The 15,705-nt window shown below is 51.2% G+C and overlaps 1 protein-coding gene and 1 long non-coding RNA gene across 2 annotated transcripts in view; one reads left to right on the top strand and one right to left on the bottom strand.

Annotated features, from left to right (window-relative positions):
• Positions 1-308: 308 nt before the first annotated feature.
• SLC26A9 (solute carrier family 26 member 9) overlaps positions 309-15,705 on the bottom strand; it is a 28,267-nt gene continuing 12,870 nt past the window's right edge. The window contains exons 8-22 of the mRNA XM_081297849.1: positions 15,005-15,157; positions 14,553-14,635; positions 13,667-13,814; positions 13,311-13,424; positions 13,067-13,144; positions 12,422-12,517; positions 10,722-10,828; positions 9,919-9,988; positions 9,696-9,788; positions 9,207-9,317; positions 8,324-8,605; positions 7,286-7,340; positions 6,016-6,161; positions 4,252-4,323; positions 309-2,706 (exon numbers count right to left, since the gene is read on the bottom strand). Coding sequence (XP_081153975.1) covers positions 2,659-2,706; positions 4,252-4,323; positions 6,016-6,161; positions 7,286-7,340; positions 8,324-8,605; positions 9,207-9,317; positions 9,696-9,788; positions 9,919-9,988; positions 10,722-10,828; positions 12,422-12,517; positions 13,067-13,144; positions 13,311-13,424; positions 13,667-13,814; positions 14,553-14,635; positions 15,005-15,157 — 1,656 coding nt within the window. The 3' untranslated portion in view covers positions 309-2,658. The remainder of the gene's footprint in view (positions 2,707-4,251; positions 4,324-6,015; positions 6,162-7,285; positions 7,341-8,323; positions 8,606-9,206; positions 9,318-9,695; positions 9,789-9,918; positions 9,989-10,721; positions 10,829-12,421; positions 12,518-13,066; positions 13,145-13,310; positions 13,425-13,666; positions 13,815-14,552; positions 14,636-15,004; positions 15,158-15,705) is intronic.
• LOC308651104 lies at positions 9,950-15,633 on the top strand. Its single transcript, XR_014022492.1, has 3 exons — positions 9,950-10,055; positions 13,618-13,836; positions 15,499-15,633. It is a non-coding gene; the product is annotated as an uncharacterized lncRNA (long non-coding RNA).

Here is a 15,705-nt window from a genome sequence, read left to right as displayed (position 1 = left end):
GTAGTAGTAAAACACAGAGTTGACCCTCAGATCTGATCCTGGGGAGGCAAATCCCTCCACCCAGTCTTCTCTCCCTAGTCTCTGCCTGCTCTTTGTTTGGGTCATGAAAATGTATTCCCAGGAGTGAACACCAGAATGTGGAGAGGATCGAGGAAACTCAAAAGGAAATCTCTGTTGCTTCTTCTCAGGATAGTGCAAAGCCAAGTACTATCCTTCCAGTTGACCTTGAAGGTGACTTGTTTGCCTCTCTGTAAAACCACCGGAACATGTGCATTTTTCATATTTCAAAACCACTTTATTACCAAAATGAACAAAAGGAAAATGACATTTAAATTAAATAAATTATACAAATATCTCAAGAGATAAGTTCCCAGTCCTCCTGGGAATGATGTGTCACAGGTCAGTATCAGCAAGAACAAGGACGGGGGATGTAGCTCAGTGGTAGAGCAGCACTTGCCTAGTGTGAAACCATTACTGTTAAAACAAACAAACAAAACAAAACCATAAAATCTCAACTAAAGTATCAGAACATTCAAAGTTTTGAAATTCTGGATAATTCTGGATTATATTGCTACCCCCCCACACACACCTTTTGCATCTATTCAACATTTGTGTTCTTTCCAAAATATCTCGACACTGAGGTTTTCTTCAGTGTTTTTCCTGGTCCAGTGTGTTTCCAATCACACCTCCACCATGGGCTCCGGAGTACTTTTTGTCCTGGGCATGTCGCAGATCCCTCCTGGAGTCCCTACTCCAGGACGCTGTGAGTCAGCAATCCCCTTCAGCTCTGGGGCTGGCCTGGAGGGTTAATGGTCATTTCATCAAGTCCCCAGGGGATCTAGACAAAAGGGGACTCTGACTAGGTCTGTCCCGAGACTCTGTGACCTTCCCCCACCTCCTGGGCCCAAGCTGGACTTTGAAGGAGGTGGAGTAGGGGAGGGTGAGTTGTCATTGGCTAAGGTTCTTGTCCTCCTGGAATTTGGCACTTCGAGTGCTGGGCACGATGAATCCCAGATAACATTGTCTTCCGCCTTCCAAGTTTTGAGTTCCATTGGCAGCCAGATGGCATAATGAATTCACAGAGAAGCAATGCCCATGGCCAAGAATGTGCTGGCTTTTCCCCAGCACCCTCTCCTTTAACTCTCAGAAGACTTGCTAGCTGACGAGCTCTCTCAATACAAAGATACACAGGTCAGGCTGAAATTAGGCGTTGGGATGTTTTTCCCAGGCTGGGCCAGCCCGACCTGTTGGGGTGGGGGATCATTAAACTGGAAAAAAACTTGAAAAAAACCCCCCAAAACCAAAAAACAAAACAGGAGAATCCAGAAGATTTCTTTGTGCACTTTCATGGAATTTTTACAAAACACTAACACATGAAACCTGTTTGTTTTCAAGTCACCAGTGGGGTCCTCTAGTTACCTCCATAGGCATAGAGATCTTGACCCTGATTTTCATCTGTCCTAGAGGAAGATAGCCCCAGGTCCTGAGGGTGTTAGGACTCCCTGCAGTGGAAGACTCAATCTGGATCCGCTGTTCTCTGCACCTGCACCCAGCTAGGGGATGCACTTGATTCCTGGGGATTTCCTCCCTCTTGTCAGGTCTCCATTATGGCTCTGGGCTACAAGCTGATAAGGGAGAGTTAAAACATGGGCTCTTTGCCAAGTGAAGAAGGACAAGGCAGTTTTCCTGAGGGGAGGCACTTCCCTGATAGGCCCTGAGGTCCGGGGGACTGTTTGCTCTGGGTTAGCATTAGCACCCCCTCCCCTTCCAAGTCTCCAGTACCAAGAGGGATTCCCAAAAGCTTTTGTGCAGAATAATTGATATCTGTTGCTGAGTTATCAGAGGATTCTGCCTGCTACCTTCTCTTCTTTGGGGTTGTTACTCAGCCTCAAGTGGAAGGGAACAACCCCTGGGTGGTGGGTTGATGTTTCAGGAGATCAAAGCAGTCCTTTGAGGGGGTGCCCCTGAGGAGGTTGCGTTAGTGGTCTGAAGGCCCTGGCCACTGCATGTGTAGAATCTGCAGTGCTGAACACAGTGGTCATCTGGGCAGCCTCGGGATGAAGAAGGGACAGAGTCACCCAAAGAGAGAGCTCCTAGGTTCTGAAAAGTGCATGTCTCTGGGTGCAGAGCTGCCAGGCACAGAGTGGGGCAGCTGAAGGAGGTAAGGCTCAGCGTTCTAACCAGGTTCATCCCTGTGTCCTGGGACAGCCAGATCCCCTCTATACCCAGCCATGCAGTCATAGAGCCATTCATGAAGCTTCCACACCAGGTCTGCACAGTGGTACTTGTCCTCTTCTTGGCTCATTCTTGGAAGTCAAGGTGTCCATTGGCTGCCATGGGTAGGTGAGATGAGTGAGCTTGTGGCTTGCTCATTGCTGGACAGGGTCTGAGGGCCAGGGAGGGGGTGACAGGTGGATTCACCAGACTCTGTCTGTCCCTTGGAGGAACAGGGTTTGAGATGGTTCTTTCTAGGGAGGCAGGGAGGGAGGGAGGGGAAGGAGAGAAATGGAGAGAGGAGGAGGAGGAGGAGGGGAAAGTGGAACCAGAGTCCTGGAGGACACACTTCCTCTCCTGTCAATTCCTGTGGTCCTGGGCTTATCCTCTGTGGAGTTCCAGGTGCCAGGTGCTCTGGAGGTCGCGTGGGAACCAGCGGGGCCCTCACAGGGCGGTCAGGGTCTCTGCATGAAACATGCTCCCAAACATCTCCTGAGGGGCCACAGGAAGGATGGGGAAGAGCAAGGGAAAGCGTTAGACCTGTGGGGTTAGGGCGACTGCAACCAAGAGGTGACCGTGTGGACCTCTAGTTAAGTGAGTGAGCGAGTGTGTGTGTGTGTGTGTGTGTGTGTGTGTGAGAGAGAGAGAGAGAGAGAGAGAGAGAGAGAGAGAGAACAGGGCAGAGGCGGGGTTAGCCAGGAGGTGAACTGGGGTACAGCAGTGGCAGGAAGAAATGCCAGAACTGAGTTCTAAATGGCCTCTGGTGTGCTGGGTGACCTTCCACTGGTCCCTTCCTTGTTTTTTTAAATTTCATTTTCTCCATTAGGGAGAACGAGGGTTGAAACCGGGGGACGCTATCTGTGGCGTCGTACAGATGGTAAAGCTGTGAAGCGCTGCCTCCTTTGATAAGCTATTTCAGTCTCATACAGGGTTTCTGGAATGTGCTGGAGATTCCAAGGGGGCATAGAAACCAGCCTGCCAAATCTCTGTGGCTCCAGCTCTGTTTTCCAGTGTCTCCCACCTGCCGTCAGCACTCTCAGAGATGTAGTCAGAGGACCATGGAACTCAAATCACCAAAGAGTGGGAAGAGGCACAAAAAGAGATGTTATTCTTCATAGGTCTAAAGCCAGATTTCTCTAGACTTAGTCATCTGATTTCTTTTGGTTCAGGGTTTTGGAGTAGTACTAATTCTTATGGGTCCTGGGGTGAGAGGACAGTGCCTCTCATTTCTGCATAGCTTTCAGTTCTTAAGGCCTGTTCACTTGTAATAATAATGCATTTGTATCCCCAGAATCCATTCAACTCCACCAGAATAGAATTTTCTAAGAGCATTTTTTTTTTTGTGGTACCAGGGATTGAACCTAGGGGTGCTTAACCACTGAACCACATCCCCAGCTCTTCTTTATATTTTATCTAGAGACAGGGTCTTGCTGAGTTGCTTAGGGCCTCACTAAGTTGCTGAGGCTGGCTTTGAACTTGCGATCCTCCTGCCTCAGCCTCCCGAACCGTGCAGGAGTGTGCGGCAGACATGTGCAGCAGTGCCTGGCAAGAGCAGGGGTCTTTGTTTTGTTCACGGCTAGGTGCCCACCCTGCCACTGCATAAGACAAGTAGTAGGCACTCCATAAATAAACCTTTGAATTAGTGAAAGAACAAATGACTCCTCTTACTGCCCCCCCTACTGCCAATCTTGTGGGGGACAAGTATTATTCATATTTCCCTTATTTTAGATGATAGCGGGACCTCATGGTGTTACGAGACTTTCTCCAGATCACAGTGTGATGGGAGGCTTTCTCCAGAACACAGTAGAGGTAAGAATAGATATCAGTTCTCTAGGACTTGGCCTGGCAACTCTCCCTACCCCCAGGATGCCTTTCAGGGAGTGAGAAGAATTAAGATCTGCTATTAAAAGAAAGAGGAGGGTGAAACTTGGTTTCAAGGTGACTGCTCTGGCCAGACACCAGAGAGTCCTGGGAACACCCTGTATTGTAGGAGAGACCCTCTCCCTCCCTTCCCTTCCCCTTCTTCCCTCTGCTCACCTGTTCTAAGTCCCAGTAGCTGGGGCCGTCCTCCTCTGAATCGTACAAGGAGAGCTCAGTGGCCCCTGGAGCCTAGAGGGAGGGAAGCCAGTGCAGAATGAGCTCAGTGACAGAAGGACAAAGGGGGCACATGGTGGCAAGGAGGACGCATGGCAGACCCCTGTGGGCGCCATGTTTCCCACATAATTTGTCCTCCTGCTCCTCCGTTCACCTGCCTCATCCGCCTCACAAAATACAGCCCAGCTATGGTCTCTCTGACGCCAGGCAGCTGTGCAAAGGGCCTATTCTCCTTTGAGGACCTTTAGAGGGAGGGAAGATTTCCTTAGCTTACAAGGTGATGGGCCATCACCTGACCTTGGGGGATTCCTTTCCTGTCTCTGGAAATCTGTAAATGTAGAATAATCAGACCCACCTTGATGCTTTTTCCCTCACCACGCCATTGAAGAGGAGTGTGTGTGTGTGTGTGTGTATGAGATTTATACATACAAATGTACTGTATAATAGGCAAATATATATTATATACAAATTATTTATAAATATATAAATAATAAAGTATAAATGTATATATATATATATATATATATATATATATATATATATATATATAAACCGTAATAACTGGTCATTATTGGTACAATAACAAATGCTGAGGATTCATCCCTGTCTCCCAGGGGGCTCGGTGGATGGGGTTCATGAAGCAGGAGGGCCTGCTGTTCCCCTAGAGCTTCCCTCTGAGCATGGAGGGCTGGAGCCAAGGCCCTGGGTTTCCCAGAACAGTCTTTCAGCACTTGGAACAGATGGCTTCACCTTCCCCATCTCTTAAGGCAAAGAGCAAATCGTTGCTCTAGGGCCAGGAAAGTCCACAGAGGGCAGAGGAGGTTTAAACAGAGGCCAGGGGAACAAATAATCTGGGAAGGCCCAGGGCAGGGCCTGAGCTGGGAGGGGACTGGTGGTGAGGGAGGGGTGGCTGGGGAGACGGGGGCCAGGGCTCCAATGAAGTGGACTTTTCCTGACTCCTCAGCTTCCTAGAGTCCCAGACAGTGTTATTTGCATCTCATTTGCATATTACTTATGGAACTAGTAAATTAAACCAGAGGCTTGGTCCCAGCCTCCTCATCCATTGGCAGCCTGAAATCTCCAAGTGCTGCAAAATCAAACCAGGCAGACTCCCCCCTCCCCTCCCCTCCCCAAAGGCCCTTTTAGAAAGGGTGAAGGAGGAGGCGGGAGCAATACCGATGATAGGGCAGTGTGTACTATGTGTGCTGTAGGGAAATTAATATTAACAAAGGGCCTTTTTTTTTTAACAAGGTACAAATAGTTTTTGAGTGACAGAAAAGTGATAATTATCATCTAATCCTAAATCAAAACCAAAAGAAAAACGCTGTGAAGTAGGTAATAGTAGTTGATGGTGCCTATTCTACAGATAAGAAAATTGAGATTCAGAAAAGTTAAAATGGCATGATTGGTGTTGGAACTCAAACTTTCTCCTGCATTCTTTCTAATGCCTGTTATGTTTGTTTGATCTATATCTATATCTATATATATTTTGTACTGGTGGTTGAACCCAGAAGTGTTTAACCCTTGAGCCATGCCACATCCCCAGCCCTTTTTATTTTGAAACAAGGTCAAGGCTGGCCTTGAAACTTGTGATCCTCCTACCTCAGCCTTCTATACATGCTATCCAGCTAGCGGGCTGGGCTTTTCTAATGCCCTTTGGTTCTGCTATTTTAGTGCCCTAGGATTTTCCAGCTGCAGGGACCTTACCCCTTGGAAGCTGTGACCTGGAGCTACTTCTCTGGCATTTGCTTGGGCAAAGAGGACTGCATCATGTATGCTGGGGAAGATGTGGTTGCGTTCTAGACACCCATCTTCAAAGACACCTCCATGGCTGATGTCTTTGTACACCTGGGCTGGAAGGAAGCAAGATGACCTTCAGAGAGATAACAGCCTTTGGGGAAGAGGAAGGAGGAACAGAGACGCCCAAGGTTCATGTTCTTAGCGCATGTGGGCGGAGGTGCGGGCAGCATGACATTGGCACTGCCATATCAGTTCTGGACAGCAGAGGGCAACATGGGCTTGAGGATGCTGAACTTTCAACCCAGGGCATAAGGAAGCAGTTTGATTGAGGGAGTCGGTACTTTGTGGTAATTTGAGAGGAAAGACTAGCATGTCCATGGGGAAGTTGCTGCCAATTCTCTCCTGTAAGACTCATCTTCCTCCTGTTCACCTATACCTTTCCCATGTGTGGTTCAGCCCTTACTCTTACCAAATTCTAGGATGGAGTGTCCAGTAAGGGTGGGAAGAATCCACTGAGTCTAACTCTAGACCCCATCCGAGCTGCTTATTACCATTGTAGATTCTCTTCATAAGTCGAGTCTCTGCAGAGCCTAGGACATGCAGCTCTGCTGGCTGGGATCTGACCCTCTGCAGGAAGCTGTGTGTGTGTGTGTGTGTGTGTGTGTGTGTGTATGTGTGTGTGTGGTGCACGCACGCACCCTTCACATCTTCCTGTGTGTATGCACTGGCTGCATTTCCACATCCCTTTGTTGGGCATATGTGCTAACGCCGTGAGCATCCCTTGCTCTGTGGCCCGGTCCTTGGGGGCTGCATGCATATAAGATTTTGAGTGTGCATCTGTCTGTTCCCTAGGTAGTTAGGGCATGTGTGTGCTTTACGCTTCTTTAGATTCATGGACTTTCTGCTTGGGATAGGATCCTCAAGTTCATTAATCAGCCCTCTAATTTACATGGGTGAAAATGGATACCTAGACAGAGAAAGCAACTTGGTTCAGGATACATTGCAAATTAGTGACGGAGCAGATGACAGTCCTGGTTGTCCCTTCTCAACTCTCCCAGTTGGCCATGGAGACTCCTCTGATACTCTCATAATCTGACCATCTCTTATGACTTGTGACTGGATCCCTTATGAGCAGTCAGCAGTTCAGGGGAATGTTGGGGTGCTCTTATTCAGTGCCCCACCAATCTGTCCCCCCACACACACCAGGGTGCCCTACACGTCCCCATGGATTTCTTACCATGGATGTTCACCAAGAAGACCTTGACTCCGATCTTCCCATAGGTGGAGCTCAGCTAGACGTGTGGGGAAGGCGTTGGGAACAGAGAGTGGGGGCAGAAGGAAAGGAATGTTCTGAGTGGGTCTCCAAAGTGACTCACAAAACCTACTTCAGAGGGAAGGCCAAACAAATAAGCAACCCAGGGAGCCCTGGCAGCCAAAGACAAAAATAGCAGCCGAGCACACCACTTCTCTCTGGAGTGTTGGCTGAAGCCTCCTCTAGAAAGCCAGGCGGAAATGGGGCTTTGCCAATGTGCCGGGCACTTAAAGTCACGGTGGCCTTCTTATGGGGCCAGATCTTTTCTTTTCGTAACTTGGATTCCCGGCTCCACCTCTTTCCCGGGGGCTTTGTGGCTTCAGGCAGAAGCCACAGGGGAGGACTGAAGAGAGAGACTAGGGCTGTAGCCGGGCCTGGGAAGCAGGTTCAGGGCCCAGGAGGCAGGCTGAGGCCCGAGGAGGGCAGGGGCCTTCACATCTCCTGGCTGCTGGTGACACTGGCCCACATGATCTCTGTGCCCCTCTGTACCCCTGTGCTGCCTCCTTCTGATCCACCCTGAGGTTTGCTGACTCCCTGACATCAGGGGAAGTCATCAGATGGGTACATTCACTCAAGGTCCCTTGGTTGCCTGTATGACCCAAGGGTTGGGGACAAGGTGTTACTTTTCTTCTCTCCTAGGTTGGCCAGTGAGGGTAGGAAGGGCCAGCAGACTGTGAACTGGAGCCAAGCTAGACTCTACTCAGAGAACCCTGGGGTGGGATCCCAGAGGCCTCAGAGGCCTGGTGTCTGTTGGTGTGGGGTGGCACAGGGGGACCAGAAACTCAAGAGATTGACTATCGTGTGCCGGCTCAGCAGAGAGAATCCTGTCCTGGTCATGTCTGGGGGAAGGAGGGATCCCTAGGGGCCTTGAGTCTCCTTCAGCTGGTTGAAATGAGGGCTCCAGGTTAAGGGGGTGTGGGGAGCAGGAGCGGGGGCCATGCACCCTCTCCCTGGGGGCCTCACCTTGCCCAGGGCTTTGATGCCCATCAAGTCCACAAAGCTGACTCCACTCATGTCTAGGATGAGGGTGTGGAAGGTGACAAAGGGCGGGACACTGGCCAGGGTGTCACTGGGCTCACAGGGGGACCCAGCAGAGGCTGATGGCTCACATGGGGTGGCTGAGGAGGTGTCAGGGCTGAAGGTGATGTAGGATATGCTGGCGCCATTGGCTGGGGTCTGGTTGTTGTTGGGGTCTGTGGGGGAGGCGTTTTCAAAGTCCTGCTGAAGCTCCTGCAGGGAGACAGTCTGGGGGGTGGGGTGGGGGTCAGAGGCAGGGACCAAGGAACCAAGTCAGATGTGGCTATGGCCGCAGCAGGGTGAGGAGCAGGTGGAAGTGAATAGCTCAGTTTGGTGCTGTGAATAAGGCCCAGGGAACCCCACTGGAGAGGCCGCTCCCAGAGCCCCTTCCTGAGGCAGGGCCTGCAAGCCTGGTCTCCCCCAGTCCAGGGAGACAGTCCAGGACCCCTCCAGAGAGGCCCTGAAACCTCGGTTCACTCTGCTCAGGAGGAAGGCCCTGTAGGGACAGCAGAGCTCTTAGGCATTTGTCCACGTCTGCCTGCTCCTCCATGCCTCCCACCCTGGCGTGGTACTCTGGGTTGTCTGGGCACCCCAGGAAATCCATGGAAGCTCTCCATCATCTGGGGTTGCTCATGGGTCCCCAGACAGTGTCCTATCTTGACCAGAACATGGGAGTTCAGTGTCTTCCCTGGGAGCTGGCAGCCCATCACCAAAGAAGATTGCCTGGTGGCCAGCGGGCAGTGCTCACAGATTTCCTGTCTTTGCCTCTTGGTGGGTTACCAGGGCCAAGGTCGGCATGGTGGCTGGGCTGCTCCTGGCCTCTGCTCACCTTGGTTTTCATGAAGAGGGACTTCCTCTGTTGTGTGGGCATCATTCTCTTCTCCTGCTTCCTGAGGTATTTTTGCTTGGCTAGCAATACTTTCTGGGGATCCATACCTGTCTGTAAGGAGAGATTCAACAAGAATCTTTCTTTCTTTCTTTTTTAAACTATTTCTTATGTAGCATTAAGGATGGAACCCAGGGCACACACAGGCTAGGCAAGTGCTCTCCCAGTGAGCTCTATCCCTGGTCCTTTTTGTTTCATTTTAAGACAAGGACTCACTAAATTGGTGGTGGTTGGCCTTGAACTTGTGATCCTCCCGCCTCAGCCTCCCAGGTAGCTATGATTATAGGTGTGCACCACCACACCGGGTTCCAGCAACAATCTTGACCTCCACCTTTGCTGGGGTGGTCTGCCCTTTGCTCCCAGCCCTTTTCTACTTTCGTTTTCTGGTCACTCTTTCTTCAGCCCTCCTGGTCACCAAGGACTGAGGCTTACCTTGGCGACAACCTTTTGCCTGAAGATCTCTGAGTTGGCAAAGTAGAGGGGGGAGCAGTAAGTGACGATCTTAATCCCCTCAATTTCCTGGACCTGTGAGAAGGAGACTGAGCTCAGGTTGCAGAAATGTCTTGACTGTTGTTTTTTTCTTTCTATTTTTAAACACCTCTGCTTGGGGTGGGGGCAAGGCCAAAGAGTGAGGTCATCAGCTTGGATTACCTACCCGATTGTAGATCTTGGGATTCACATAAATGTCAGTGTCCATGACCTGGGCCAGCGCATAGCCATTTCGACTAGAAAAAAGAAAGATGGCAGACAATGCTATGGTGGGCCTGGAAGGATGCTGGAGGTGGAGCCCAGGTGGGGCAATGTTGGAACAGGGTCCTGTCCTCATCCCTGGGCTTGTCTCTGCCAGTCATTCTGCACTGGAGACACATGCCTGGTGGGGATGTCAGGCAGGCCCTTGATGCAGCTCAGGGGAGAGAAAGGGTGAGATTTCACAAAATGACCAGGTTAGGTGGCCCTGAAGTCATCACTTCCTGGTTCTGAGTTCTTAAGAAGAGAAGGTAGGGTTTCTCCAACATTCAGCACCCTCGCTGCCCTGGCCAGATCCTCTCTCTGTGCCCAGGGCCTGTCCTACTCAATCCCTTTATAGGAAGAGCATGGCCCTGTGCTCTGCCCTGGTGCTCTCCTGGGTGGGTCCCCTTAGGTCTTGGGGACTGGCTGTGCTTCTGGAAGGGTGTTGGGTCTCACCCACCAGCTCTTTCTCTACTTTCTCTGTACCCCCAGCCCACTAAGACCAGGCTGGCTTCTTCTGGGGGTTTTAAGGTATGAGAAGTCAGACAGCCCATCCTGTGCCTGCAGTCTTGGTTGGGTCACACGTCCTCCGGCCCTGGCAGCATCTCCAGTGCCTGGGCCAAAAGGTGTCAGGTGCAGCGGGCTGAGCTAGGCCTTGGTGTGGGAGCCCCTAACAGGCTGGCCCAGCAACCCGCTGCTGTGCCTGGGAGTCAGGAGGCTGTTACTTACAACTGAGTCTGGAAGACGACAACCAGGACGGAGAAGGCGACACCCACTGCCACACCGTAGGGCAGGCTCAGGAAGAAGGAGGAGAGGAAGCTCACCACCCAGACACACTGTGAGGAGAGAGATGTCAAAAGCAGGCCTGGGGAGAAAAACTGCCTCTTTCAGGAAGTCTTCCTGGATTAGCCAAGTTTGTTCACTGTCAGCACAACCTCAGACCCATCCTTCCCTTTTGATGGCAGGTTTGCAGTGATTTACGTGTTTGTACTTTGGTTAGATTTACCTGCTTCCCTTATGTTGAGTGTGGCTGCCTGATCATTTTCTCTTTCTTTTTTGGTAGTGCTGGGGATTGAACTCAGAGGCTCACGCCGACAAGGCAAGGGCTCTACCACTGAGCTACATCCTCAATCTCTTGCCTATTTAAAAAATAGAAGCCTCAGCATCCAGAGGGAGAGCATGTATATAATAAGTTTGTGCATCTTGGGTTCAGCGTTTGGTTCTCAGCTGTGTGAGCTGTGGTTTCCTAATCCAAAGTCTTGTGGTCCCAGTCTTGGGATCAATGGGAGATCAATATATCAGGTGCTTGGACCTGCACCAATAGCCTGGGGCCAGGGGCCTTTAGGGATCCCCAAATTCCTCTAAAAGGAATCCATCTTCCCGGATTCCCATAGAGAATTGTGGTGGAAGGTCAAGTGGAACCACAGCACTACGTGTATATAAGAGGCAATTGCATGTTGGGATGAGGAAAAGTAGATCCTTGGGCTGGGAATTGGGGCATAATTTTTCTTCCCAGCCCCATCACTCCCCATCAGATAGCCCACTCTGTGCTCTGGCTTTGAGGGTTTCCTTCCCTGCACTGAGTGGATGAGCTTCTCTTACTGGAGACAGCACAGCCCAGGAGGCTGGAAACCAAGACCTGGGGTTCCCATCCACTCAGCCCAATGCCTCCTCTGGAGCCTTTGATGATTTACTTAGCCACTTTGAGCCTTGATTTTGTCATCTTTGAAGGAGGTTAGCAAATCCTCTCCCTGGCTCAAATGCAGCTAATGCAATGTCATCGGTACCTGGGAGCCTGCATTACTATTGTCCAGTGGGAGATGCACTTGGCGTGCGTGACTAATCAAGATAATAAGTCATGCTGCAGATTGTTTGTGGTTACTTGGTGCTTTCCCACTGTGATCTCACCTAATCCACAGAACCAGTGTCTGACGCAAACATAACTATCACCCTCATTTACAGATGAGGAAATAGAAGCCCAAAGAAATCTAGTAACTTGCTCAAGACCCTGATCCTCTGGCTTTATGTTCCAAACTTTCTTACAAAGTGATTTTCTTGTGCTGTTTTGAACTGTGAATTATAAAAATAAGAGTAACTAAGTTTGATTGAGCACAAATACAACTCTGGCAGCGTGCAGTTTACTCATATGACCTCGTTTCTTCCTCATAAGCAATCAAAGGGTTGGAGAGTATAAAACACCCATTTCCCAGATGAAGAAGATGAGAGTCAGAGAGGTTAAGGAACTTGCTATTGACCAGAGAGCTAGGGAATTACTGAGGTAGAGTTTAAACATAGGATGCCTTGCTCCAAAGCCTGGATATTTAACCACTCAGGGAACAGTAAGACTGGAGGGCTCAATGATAAGCTGGGGCTGTGGGTTGGAGGAGGGGAAGGTCCTGGACAGGTGCCCCGAGCTGCCCACTACCTACGCAATCCAGCTTGCTCTTCCTCCACAGGTAGTAGGGGTCAGTGAGTTGCTTGAGGGAGGTCTTGAGGTTGACAGCTATCAGGGCTCCCAGCACGGCCTGGAGAGGCAGAATGTGGCTCCATGTCACCTGGGTACTCCCTTCTTCCTGCATACCTGACCCTGAGACTGGCAGCTTAGAGTTGGAGTTCTAGAACACTTCTTCTGGCAGAACCCCCAAACCTCTCCGCTCAATCTTAGACTTGGAAAGTGCAGTTGCTAGATCCATGGAATTCACCTGGCCCCATCTCTGTCCTTGTCTCTCCACTTATCCTCAAATGGCTCTTGCTTAAGCCCTGCTAGCCGGGCAGTGCCAGGGCCTGGCACCCTAGGAAGTGCACAAAATGCCTGGGGCTATACCCTAAGACCAGAAGCCTGGAGATTGGGAACAGTCCTGCACCACAAGCTGTCTCTCTAGGTAGACTTTCTCAGGCTCAGTCACCCTCCTCTGTAAAATGGAGAGAATAAAACCTGCGCATCTATCTTACAGGTTGTGATTGAGACTAAGTGTGACAATGACAGTGCTTCATAATTTAAGATCTACCCAACTCCTAGGGATCATTGGTGCTGGAGTCTCTTGCTGTCTTCTGCTCCCCAGCTGGGCTCTTACCTTGGGGAGAGGGTACAGGTAGGACCCCAGGATCAGCATGGTGATCATCACCACCAGAGACACGCACAAGCTTGCCACCTATTCAGAGAAAGAGTTGGGAACAGGGGGGTGCTGTGGAAGTCTTGCCCTTGGTTTTTCCCAGAGATGCCTTTGGTGGAGTGGAGACTGAGTAGAGAGAGGATGGGGCTGGGAAGGTGGGGCTGGGTTCTGTTTCACACCCCCCCACCCCCAGTACAAGGCTCACCTGGGATTTTCCACCAGCTCCATCCACAGCCAGAGTGACAGAGAGTGCGCAGCAAATGACATGGATTTTAAAGAAGGAACCAAAGAAATTGCTGCAGCCCAGGGCGATCATCTCCTATAGGAAGGGGGCAGAGTTGGTGGGAGGGCAGCAACCCAAAATAGTCAGTGTGCATCTAGATCTTGGGTCTATGACTTGCAAGTGACCCTGGTACCATGAAGTCACACACTACCAGTCAAGAAGAGATCAGCCTCTTGGGATCAGAGTCTCCCCAAGCCCTTAGCTCAAAGGGCCCCCATATCTCTTGCAGGTCTCTGTTGGCCCATCCCACCAGCCCTGCTGAGGGCAGCCAAAGCTACCTGATTGGAATCTACGTCATAGCCATGCTTGCTGGCCAGGGTCCGGCCCATAGCCAGGTTGATGACGTAGCCCACGATGGCCAAGGAGAAGGCTGTGCCTATCATGTCCTTCCACTGCGAAACCACGGGTGACACTGGAGCAGGGAACCTGCCGAGGAGCCGGAAAGAAGGCAAGGCCCAGGGGTGTGAGGAGAGGGAAAGGAGTCCTTCCTCAGCCCTCAGGGGCCAGCCAGGGCCCCCTGCTATGCACCAAGGGCATCTCTTCCTAACTCATCCCTGCCAGTCTCACTCACTCCAGCCACGGCGGGAGGGGGGCACACCATCACTTCTGTTTCACAAAGGAGGCAGCCAGGCTTCGAGAACCTCCTCATCACAGAGCTGGTCAGTGGTAGGGCCTTGTCTGTGTCCAGATTCTGAACTCTCGCATTCCCCTAGTTTATGGACTCACGGACCCCCAGTACTTGATGATGTCCCTTGCATGCCTTCTTCTGCTCAGTAGGACAGGCTCTGCCCCTGGCCTCCTGGGGCCCAGCATGGTGCTTGGCACACCATGGATGCCTAACAAATCTGGTTGATCCTAATGGTCACCGTTGTGCATGGATAAACAGGGCCAAGAGCAAGGCAGAGGGCCAGCGGGAGAGGCTCTGCTGAACAGCACTGATAGTATGAGACTTGCAGGGGAGGGTCGCTGTGAAGACCCATGTTCCATAAAGCGGTCAGCCTTGTCTGGCTGCGCGGCTCTTCTTGGTAATAAGTAATAGTAAACATTCTCCAGTGACCAGTGTCATACTGTTTCTAATGGACTGTCACAGAGATCATCTCGTCTCTATCGAATCCCGGGGGGGGGGCGGGGGGGGACCCAGGCCTCTGGATCACCTGGACTCACCCACTTTGGATCTCTCCCACGATCTGCATGTGATACTTTCTGGGCATCTTATAGCTCCCGGAAATAGCTGTTGCCACCACCACCTGCAAATCCCAAGAATTTGCAGAATGAGGATGAGGATTGGCTCTCTGCTGGGGCCAGGGCAGGGGTCTCTCCCTGGTCTCTCTTTTCTTTGGAGGCACCAAATCACACTCTCCTGCCTCCTTTGGACGGGGGTAGGTGGAGGGGGCGGACACACCCACTGAAGGAGCAGGAAGTAGGAGTAGGAAGGGGAAGTGGGAATAGGAAGTCCCACACCCGGGGCATGGAATGGGTTCCATGTAACTTTCTGTCCCCTGGCTGTCAGTGGAGGGATGGGGTGAGGGACAGGTAGGGGTTCCCTTGGCCCTATCTCTTCTCACAGCCCCTCCATCCCAGTCCTCCCAACATCCCAGCCCGGGGCAAGGTCTTACCACAATCATCTCCGAAGGAATGGGGAAGCGGATCTTGTGCATGTAGCGAGCGTTGAGCTCCTTCACCAGCACCAGGAAGGCTCCGCTGATGAGGGCGAAGATGAGCGAGGCGATGTTGGTGTGGGGGAGGTTTTTGCAAATGTCAATGAAGGTCTGGGGGAGAGAGCATGAGGCTCACAGGCTCCCACCCCTCGACCCCATACTATCCCGCTCCTGGATGCCTGACTCAAAGGAGAGATGCCCTGAGTGCTTATGGAGGTGAGCAAAGGCAGAACACAGACCCTGGTCATGAACATTGCCATCTCCCACTATCCTCTCCCAAAGGACATGTGGGGAACTCATGCTAGGATGGAAATGCTTTCTTTTCCTCTAGAAGAGTTCAAACTTAAGGAGGGATGAAAATTAGACTTAAGGAAGGTCTTCCCAAGCAGGGACAGGTTGGGGCTCTGCAATGGGGGTGGGGAACCAATGGAAAGTACATTTCTTTTCTGCAGGAATAAACCACAGAGAATCTCAGGAAGCTCTCGAGGGCATGGGTTCAACTCCCTCCTTCCATGGTGGGAAGACCCGCAGAATCCTCTGAACAATGGCTCAGCCAGCCCTTGCTTGAGAACATCTCAGAATGAGCAGCTCACAACTTCCTTCAACAGTATCCTCTGCTCATGCATCTGCTTGAGGTCTGCCCCATTGGCAGGATGCCT

This window comes from Spermophilus citellus (assembly GCF_964194105.1).
Source record: "Spermophilus citellus genome assembly, chromosome: 6".
Taxonomy (NCBI): Eukaryota; Metazoa; Chordata; class Mammalia; order Rodentia; family Sciuridae; genus Spermophilus; species Spermophilus citellus.
The sequence above is the reverse complement of the archived record's forward strand: the minus strand, read 5'-3'. Positions and strand labels throughout refer to the sequence as shown.